The sequence below is a fragment of the Thalia democratica genome, chromosome 5 (genome assembly GCF_965202585.1).
Source record: "Thalia democratica chromosome 5, ktThaDemo2.hap1.1, whole genome shotgun sequence".
NCBI classification, from domain to species: Eukaryota; Metazoa; Chordata; class Thaliacea; order Salpida; family Salpidae; genus Thalia; species Thalia democratica.
The window spans coordinates 45,479,755-45,490,374 of record NC_139169.1 but is presented as its reverse complement, the minus strand read 5'-3'; the positions used below and the strand labels follow the sequence as shown (position 1 = coordinate 45,490,374).

The window sequence follows — 10,620 nt, the reverse complement described above, 5'->3', positions numbered from 1 at the left end:
AAAAGGTAAGTTTTATAAGCTAAGCAACTTAGATAGACATTCATGGTTAAAAAAAGCATATACAAAGCTTAAAAAACAGTGAATTTAAAAAGTTAAGTATAGCTTAAAAAATGTAATTAAAAACTACTCAATATATTCATTATTTAAACTGAAAATCAAAGAACTTTTCGGTTGAAAGTTATAAGCTCAATGGTAGACTAGACACTTCAAACGTTAAAATATTTATAATTTTAAGAAAAATTTCAGCTTTAAGTTACTTTTTTTTTTTTTCTACAAGATACAAAATTTTAAAAGTTCTTAAAGTATTTTTTGTTACAACTTTGAACTTTAACAATCTACAAACTTGGCCAGGGCGTACAAAAAAGCAGCCGATCTACGTGATTTGGCTTAACAAAAATATTTGTTAGCTTTTGTAAATGCACATATCGAAAGCACTGCTGTAAAAATTTTAAGTAGTTATTTTGTTAAACCAATCTTTCCACAATTCATTTTTTAAACTTTTTAAAATAAAATTAATAAAATTATGTATATACATATAAATCTCTTCAGCTACTTTATAAAAATGTATGAAGGCTATAGCTAAAGTTGTAAATTGGAGAAAAATTTTAAACATGTTTATATAGTTAAATTAAGTTGCGTGGACTGGTGTAATCTTTTGCAGCGAAGAAAAAGTAAACAATACTATTTTTTTACATTTGTTAGTAATTGTTTGCTTTAATGGTTAGAAGTGGCATACTACTTTTTCTAGTTTTATATACTTTAGTATGACTTTTACTCAGCTGAGTAGGTTTAATTTTTTTTTGTTAAGCAAGTAAATATTAGCTTTGTAGCATGGTTTGTTATTTGTTTTAAAGACAGAACAGTTTTTGATTACATACAAATTAAAATGTAATATTTAGAGTTGTTTGAGTTTTGAAAATCACCAAAAATTTCAAGTAAGACGAAGTTATTAACACAATTATGACGAAACATAACTTCATGTAAAATAGAGCAGTTTATCCTATTTAGAATAAGTTAAAATGAGTTGAAATCTGTTAGCAAAATAAAAATTATTTATAACAATAATGTACTTTTTTTAAAACATTCAGAATAATTTTACTGCTTTGTATAAAAGTACTTGTAAATATAAATTAATGAAGTTTTTACTAATAAATGTGCTTTGAATAATCCATTGAAAGCTGATAAGAAACATCGTAATCATCTAAAACTATATTTTTCTAACTTTAATTTACCCTTTAAAATTTTAGAGGCATAGTTTAGAGCGCTGATGTGTTAAATAAATTTGTTTTTTTAGTTTAAAGAGTTAAAAACAAATGTATCAATTTAAGGTTTTATCTTTCAACTTTTTGTTAGCTTTTATTTACTATTCTTATGTTTAAAAGGAGCATTTTCTACTTTGATAAGCTTATTTTTTATATGAAATTATAAAACATGACTGGAGATAATTCAAAGATTACTAGCTCATTAGTAACATGCACACTTATGGCTGTTGTTGGATCTACCTTTCAGTTCGGTTATAACACGGGTGTCATCAATGCACCAGAAGCTATAATCAAAGATTTTTGTAACCAAACTTACTTTAAAAGGTAAGGTGCGTATTATTTTTCTTAAATGAATTTTTAAAACCACTATTACCTTGACAAAGGAAACAAAAAGTTATCACTAAGTTTAAGTTTGTTAAACCTACAGGTTAAAAAAAGTGTTTCTTTATAAGCTAGTTTGTAAAAAAATAAAAAACGCTTATTAAAAACAAAATTTTAAATTAAGGTGTTTTTATAGTCATAAATAATTTTTTATTAACTTGTTTTCGAAACTTTCAATCAATTAACTATTGTATCTATTTAAAGTGGTTCAAATTACTTTGCTAAGTAAGTTATACCACTAGTTTAGTTTAGAATTAAGTAATCTCAAATTTTTATGATGTCTGTGAAAAGAGTCTTTTAAGATTACTTTGTGACGTTTTGTTTTCATTTTTAAGCTGCTCCGAATTTAAACGTAAAAGAGCTTTATGTAGCTTAAATTGTAATTTTATTTACTTAAAATTATTTAAATTGCTACTCAAAAATTATACCAAGTCTTTCTCACGTTTTTAATATAAATCTTTAACTAATAGAGTCGTACATCTAACGTGAATAGCAACATCATCAATCTTAAGTACATTTAAAGTTTAACTTTTAGGTATGAAGTTTATATATCAGAGAGTGGCTTGAATTTACTTTGGGGCTTCACTGTAGCTGCGTTCGCTGCTGGGGGGATGATAGGATCGTTTGGAATGGGCTCAATAGCCAACAAACTCGGACTTATTAAGTGCTTTTGGTACAACAACATTCTTGCTGTGATTGCTGCCGCTCTGATGGGTTTCAGTAAGCTAGCAAGCTCTTTTGAAATGATTGTAATCGGTTGGTTTTAGTTTGTTGTTATCTTTAGAGCCTTTTAAACTTTAAATGCTCTTTCTATACTGGTTAACATAGTTAAGTATTTAGTTTGATTTAAAATAAAATTTTCTGATGCCTTTGTCATCATCGCCTAAAAAACAAATGCATTTTTTCCACTATACTAGAGGTGGGCAACCTACGGCTCGCAATAGAAACTTCTAGCGCGCAAGGAATTTTTTAGTTTGTGAAAAACTTGCGCAAAGTAAACTGATTTGAGTTTTTTTGATGCTAATTAATATCATTAATATCAATAAATCATTCATTTTGTTTTTTATATTTTATTACACAAAGCTTTTCAAAACCATACGAGTTTCTTTGTCAAGTGATAAATTTTAAATGAAACTTGAAAAAAATTTGTTAAGTTAATAGCTTAAAAAATAACTTTAAACTATGACGTATGAATAAATTCAAATAAATACAAACACTAAAAATTCAGTAATTAAAACTAAAGGTATGTTTATTAATAGATTGTTATTAATTTTGTTTTTCTATGTAATGCTACTTGCGTATTTAAGTTAGGTCGCTCTTCCTCAATCAATATTAATTCCAGGCTGTAGAGTTCGCTTTTCTTACATCGTTTTAGAACTTTAAAACCTAACCTAACTTAAATACGCAAGTAGCATTAAATGGAAAAAAAAAATAATAACAATCTATTAATAAACATACTTTTAGTTTTAATTACTGAATTTTTAGTGTTTGTATTTATTTGAATTTATTCATACGTCCTAATTTAAAATTATTTTTTAAGCTATTCACTTAACAAAATTTTTTCAAATTTCGTTTAAAATTTATCACTTGACAAAGAAACTCGTTTGGTTTTGAAAAGCTTTGTGTAATAAAATATAAAAACAAAATGAATAATCTATTGATATTAGGTTGCAAATGGTATATAAATACGTTCAAAAACCTTCCTATAATAGTAATATCATTAATTTATTGTATTTTCTTTTTTTTCTTTTACAGCACAGTTTTTCAAAATTACTACGTCGCTAGAAATTTTTCAAACAAGCCCGGCCTGCGAGAGACTTTTTGTGGTAAATCTTACCAACCAATTAGAAAAATGTTTCACCTCTACACTATAACTTAATCATTTTCTTTTAAGTAAACGTTTTTTGTTCCACCATTTTTCTACAAGTTTTATTTTTAACTTTTATTTTAATTCTTCAGAGACCTAGTTTCGATTTATCATGGGAAGTTCTCACCAATTTATATTTCATGACTAACATATTAATAACTATTGTTCAATTTTAACTTTATTGTTTGTTGGTTTACTATGTAAGTATGTTAAAAATGTGATTTCACAAGTAGTAAAAAAAATAACTCGAAAATATGTTGTGGTTTTTTACTTTGTTTTTAGATTACAAGTCATGAATATATGAACAATTTTTGATTTTTACAAAATTTATTAATTAATCTGTAATTAAAAACACACTAAATATATCTTCAACTTATTGTTTTTAATCTAATAACAAGATTTTAACAGTTCTTATAACTATGGAAGACTTTTAATGTAGACCTCGTTTATAACTTATTTTATAACCTCCAGTATAGTGATAAATTTAATGCAAGTTTTAATTCTAAATTTACTCGTCAGTTTTATTAAATAATTGTTTTTACAATAATTAAATAAGTATTGTTTAGTTAATTTATAAATGAAGTTTAGTGCCTAGTTACTGACTAAAAATATGGCTTTACCTTGTTTCATATTATTCAGTATGTCACAAGCTATTTTATCTTAAATTGCTTTTATAATAACTGCGATAATTTATGTTGATGAAAGCTTATATTCAAAAACTGTTTTCAAGACATCTGAGAACCTAAAACTAACTGAATAATACAGATTAGACTATATTAAAACGGAACCTTTGTTAAACATGTACTGATCTCATACATTTTATATTAAACTATGAAAGTTATAAACAACTTTAGTTTTAATACTGAATATAAAAACTAATCTTTGTTTGCTAAATTGTTTTCAAACTTTTTTTATAAACCTATGAAAATCACATTAAAAATATAGCAGGAATTATAAGTTTTTAAATAATGAATATTATAAAGTACATTTTGCAAAACTTTTGTAAAAAATACAAAAAAAAAACATATTTTGGTTTTTCAAAAAGTTAACAAAATATTATCAGGTAGATTTATCATTGGAATGAATAGCGGGGCAAATATGGCGATAGCTCCAATGTACCTCACTGAAATCGCCCCATTAAAATACAGAGGAAGATTTGGAACCCTCGGTCAACTTGGCGTTGTTTCAACTATACTAATTTCTCAGGTTTGAACTTGTAAAACTTGCAAAGCGTAAACATTATTAATAAAAAAATCTAACTAATTTTTTCTAATATATTTAAGGTATGATTTACTCTATATAATAAAAGATAAATGTATAATTTTTTCAAGGTTTTTGGATTAAAAGAAATTTTAGGAACTTCGGAGTTGTGGCCACTGCTACTCGGACTAACAGGAGTTTTTGCACTTTTTCAAATTATTATTCTACCGTTCTGTAAAGAAAGTCCAAGGTTGAATTGAATTTTTTTCATAAAAATTAAGACGCGGTTATTTTTATATTGCTCCTTAAAAGTACAATTCAAAATGCTAGTTTGAAATTTTTAATAAGGTCAACCATAATAAACTAAGCTTAAAGCTCTATTTTGAATTTACATATTCTATATCGCAATACTGACTTTTTTCAAATACTTTTGCTAGTTTTTTGGAAGAAAGTTTACTTTACAGGTATTTGTTAGTAGAAAAAAACAAGGAAGAAAAAGCAAAAGAGGTTTTGATGAGTTTAAGAGGACCTGAATACGATCCCACTGAAGAGTTGAATGCAATGTCTAAAGAGTATGAAGAAGAACAAAAATTGGAAAAAACTAGTTTGTTTTTGTTTGTATTTAGTTATATATACCCTTGTAAGTAACACAAAAAAATAATATATTGATATATTGCAAAATGACTTTAACAAGTACTTTAACTTTAAGCGACAAATTAATATCATTATTATTTAATTGTAATGATTTTCGTTACTAAAATTTAATACTAATTCACAGCATACAAGGAAATGTTTACGAGAAAAAGTTTGAGCAAACCACTTTTGATAGCTGTAGTAATGCAACTGTCACAGCAATTTTCCGGTATCAATGCTGTTTTTTATTATTCAACTGGAATTTTCATTGATGCTGGAATTCCCGAAGAATACTCGTAAGTTAATATTTTATTAATAACTTTCTTGCTTACGTTTTTAGCAATTTTCTAATTTTTTATGCCGATACAAGTTTATTTTCAGAATAAACTAATACATTTATTGAAAATATAGAACTTAAACATGTAAAAATAGTTTGTAGAATTAGTGTTTTATACAATTTTTATCAAGTGCGCAAACGATGAAGTTTTTTAAGTTTAAGTTTTATGTATCTACATTAACCAGATACTATAAGGACACCTTTAAAACCGTTTTCCACAGGCAAATTAATTATTAGAATACAGCCAATCACAGTGCTTTTATTTTTATCTTAATAAAATATAGGATCCAATTAAGAATAAAAAATATTTCAAAAACTATTAAGATAAATATTTAAAAATCTAAATCAAATAAAGCATGCTGAAAATTATTGACATTTTAAAATAACGTAAAGTAGTCCCAAAAAGTATGTAAAACCAACCGTACTATAAAAATGTTTAACCTTGTACTATTCATTATTTATTTTTCTTTTTTTCTTAAAATAAATGTGGAAATAGTACAAATTTTTTTTGTTTTACAAAATATACTAAACAGTTGTGGTTTTTGTTGTTATACCTATTTTGTACACAATTTAATTCAATTAAGTAAATAAGGCCTTTGTTTTGTGTAATGTACTGTGTAATATTTACTTTTAACCTCAAAAAGGCTTTTAATTTAACGTAACCTTTACATAGTTTAGTATTCTTTAATTCTTTTTAGTACCTAGCACAAACCTAGTATGTTTTAAATTGAATATCATCTCCGCTAATTGTTTATAAAATAAATGCGTTATAGTTTTAAAATATTTTAATTTTATAAACAATTTCAAAGTTAAATAAATTTTTAGTAAAAGTCTACCCAAATCAAACAATATTAAATATATATACTTAATATAAAAAATACTGATCTTAGAAAAAAAATCTTAAATGACAGTACAAATTTTGATTATAGGGTTTTTTTTTGGAAAATATTAATGAGTGAAAAAGGGTGTGCATCAAAAACTTATAATAAAAAAAAAATTTTTTAATAGTTGCAGTTAAAATTTTAAACACTTATTTTAGTATATTTAACTATTTACCATTAAAACCTTTTTGAAACAACCAATGGCTAATCTTAATTGATTTCTAGCTTTTAACCCCGTTTAAACTTTTATCATGGTTATTCGATAAAAACTTGTTCATTTTGTTTTTTAAAACCGCTTTTTATATGTTGTCTACTATTGTCAATCCTATATCATAGATGGCTTAAGTAAATAAAAAGTTGACGTCTTTTAAAAGGTAACTGCTTATCAGATTTTTTTTTAGACAGGTTTGTTGTAAACACTAGCTTTATACATATATTTAGGTATACATCATCAAATTTAAGACTTTATTCTGTAACTGATTTTGTTTTCGTTCATTTTTATCAAGAACTTTTATCGCTTGCATAAATTTTTTCTATAGTAATAAGGTTACAAAAATATATAATTTGATTGAACTGTTCATAAAATTTTTCGTGTTATTGTTAGAACACTTTCTTTATAATTTTTTGTACCGTCTTTAATAAATATATCAAGCTAATCACTTTTCATCGCATTATTCTAATAGTTTTATATTTTCTTTTTTGCTAAGACTTAATTCTAGAATTCTATTTAGATTTCGCTGTCTTTTTCAAAACTTTCCGCTAGTTAAACAAAAATAAATCTTAAGATAAAAATTAGCTGTCTTATGTTTTCTATGGATATTTTTTTTCTCTTAAACTGTATTTTTCAAAGCAGTTATCGGTTTACTTATTTATCTTTAACATCTACAAATGACTACTAAGTAATATTTATTAATTATATCAGTTACGATTTAATCATATAAATTTTGAATGTTATTTTAATTACTTCAAAAGTCTTTTTTTAGACTTACATTAGACAAGCGGTAGAAAACTAGTCTTGCAAAGTACCTTTCAGTAAAAAAAAACAACTTATGCAAAACAACTACAGTTTCATTTTTTGTAACAAACTCTACAAACACGAACAAAATCTGATATAAGTAAAAAATGGTGCTAACTTAGTTATATCGTTTAAATAGTTTTACTTAAAAACTTTGTTATTTTTGCATATTACAAAACTATAGCCGCGCGCGGAAAATTTTTCAAATAAATTCAGCAAAGATTTTTTGTAGTAAATATGGATTGTGAATTACAAAAGAGCTGTATACGTTTTACCTCTACATTAGACAACTTTTATACTAGCAAATTAAAGAAAAAATACCATGAAGTGTTTCATCTACTTTGTTATGTAGATGTGTACACAATAAAAGTGACACCTGGGTTGTGACTAAAAGTCGAACACCTAGCTTTAACTATTAATTTTATTGAATTACTTTCAAACAAAAACCATGCTATTAACATAATACCATACGTTATAATTTTGTTATATACTCAAAAAAAAAATGGTAATATTTCGTTAAATATTTTTAACTATTACTTTTCTGCAAAAAGAAAACAACAACTCGGTAATTATGTTAAGACTTTATAATAGTAACATCCAAACAGAGTATACTTGCTTAGCATTTTGCTAAAGAGCGATTCGATATGATTCAGTTTTAATTAAATCTTCAAACTAAGTCAAAAAAAAGCGATTTCATATTTAAAATATTTTTGAGAAATAATTATTTTATTTTTGTTTAGTTTGTAGAGTAAAAAGAATTGTAGTCATCTGTTTATAATTAAAAACATTAAGAAAATGACAATCAGTATGTACTATGTACTTAAGTTCTACTTTTATTTATAATAATTTAAGCATATATTGCAAACAGAGGATTAACAACGGTTGGTATGGGTTGTGTCAACGTAATAATGACCCTGGTCAGCTTGGCACTTATTGACAAAGCAGGTAGAAGATTACTCCATCTTGTTGGCCTGGGTGGTATGTGTGTCATGGCTGTATTCCTTGTGGTCAGTCTTTTGTAAACTAAATTATTCTTAAACGTTTATACCTAAGTAAAATGACAATTAAAATGCTTGTGTCTGTTTATAGTTAAACTTTTAGAAAACTAAGTTATGACAACTAAAAAAAATATTTAGTACTTCATATTGTGCTCGTTATATCTAACACAATAATCATTGTATTAGTTTACAGTAAAAAAAATATTTAATCTTTATAAAAAATGTAGGTTGTTTTGAACCTGGAGCAAACCACAGTGACGTCATACTTGTCGATAGCACCCGTGTTAATTTTTGTCGGGTTTTTCCAAGTAGGTCCCGGCTCGATACCTTGGTTCATAACCGCTGAATTATTCACGCAGTCAGCTAGAGCACCTGCAGTCAGTATAGCTGGTCTGGTGAATTGGTTCGGAAATTTTACTGTAGCACTCGTGTTAGTTCAATATAATTTTTATTACAACTATAGTTGCATTACAATTAGCCGTAAACTCTGATGCTGTTTTAGACATTTAAGTCTAAAAACAAAAAATGTTATGCCAATCTTCAAGTATGTATCAACTAGTATTAAATTTAGCTAGCTTTTTGCATATAATATCTTAACTTAAGGTAACTAAAATAGTACCAAGTATTTTTATTTAGTATTTCATATGTCTAAAAAACAAAAAAAAAAATCATTAAATTTTGAAATTTAATAAAGTTAATAGGTATTGAATAACTTCAACTAAATCACATATACAAACAGATACCCATTGATTGAAGCAGAAATAGGAGGATACACTTTTATCATTTTTGCTGTTCTTCTTGCAATATTCTACGCTTTCACATACTTCTTTGTACCTGAAACTAAAGGAAAGAGTATTAACGAAATAACTGCACTGTTTAGTAAAGACAGTGTTGACGACAGAAGAAGTTTGAAAAGCGATTCTAGCTTAAATACTGATCGAGGAAAATTAAACACAGCTTTCAGCGAAAAGTTTTAAGTAATTTTATTCGACGTGTACTAATAACTATTAGTTTATTATTTCATATATTTTTGCACCGTAATCTTGTTTGTTGACAGAGTATAATATAACCTGACATGTTATTATAATGTTGGCTTGATTTTATTAATTGTTTTTACTAAAACTCGTTCATTAGCTTTGTAATCAATAATAACCAAATTTACAATGTTTGTCTAAGCTTGTACAGTACAATATTTGTTTATTTTGAACAAAACTTTAATATTTAAATTTAAATCTATTTGTAATCAAATTAAGTTTTACCATACTAAAAGCATCTTATATAGCTAAGCTATAATCAATAAATGTAAATTTTTATCATTTTTCAAATTAAAACTTACTTTATTAGACTTTTATAATTCTTTTGAATCTATGTGATTAAGTGTTAAGTACGTTTCTCAAACAAAAATTTTCTAGATTTTAAGTTATTCTAACTCTGAGATTTTAAAACTTAATTTTTATGTTTGAAACTACGTTTCTTTGGAATAATTTTTATTTACAGTTTACATTTTTTTCATTAAAGTAATTATTTTTATTAAAGTAATTAGTTTCATGAAATAATTTTAGAGTCAAAATAGTTATAAACTATAAAATAACGAAGTATTATATTTTAGAGAGTTTAATTAAAAATTTATTATTATCAAATTTTAATTTAACTTTAATATAAAATTATACTATTATTTGTAGTTTGCTAATCAGAAATATTTTTAGTTAGTTTAGAAATACTAATATAGAAAAACTTAGGCTTTCACATAAGAAAATAGTTTAAATTAAATGGTTGAAAATAAAATAGATAAAAAATCTATTTTTTACAATAAGAGACCTTAAAAAAACTTTATTAATGTACGTTAAAACATACATTTTAAAACTCTAAATTGAATTTACTCAGCAAAAAGCATCTAAAATTTTGATGTTTTACCTTATAGTCAAAGATTTGTAGTTTATGCCACAACTCACTAATGAGATGAGTCTGGATTACAAATAAACTGTTATCAAGGTAAGTTTCACAAGGTACAAGTGCCCTGTAATACACAACTTGTAAACAACTCGT

General features: G+C 25.4%; 1 protein-coding gene across 1 annotated transcript; it reads left to right on the top strand.

Moving 5' to 3' along the window:
- The first annotated feature begins 1,482 nt into the window (after positions 1-1,482).
- LOC145835364 (solute carrier family 2, facilitated glucose transporter member 1-like) lies at positions 1,483-9,605 on the top strand. Its single transcript, XM_082942924.1, has 9 exons — positions 1,483-1,586; positions 2,179-2,399; positions 4,574-4,716; positions 4,842-4,960; positions 5,175-5,328; positions 5,497-5,639; positions 8,445-8,583; positions 8,802-9,004; positions 9,314-9,605. Exons 1-9 carry the CDS (start codon positions 1,483-1,485, stop codon positions 9,549-9,551), a joined length of 1,464 nt encoding a protein of 487 aa, XP_082799050.1. The 3' UTR covers positions 9,552-9,605.
- Positions 9,606-10,620: the final 1,015 nt, after the last annotated feature.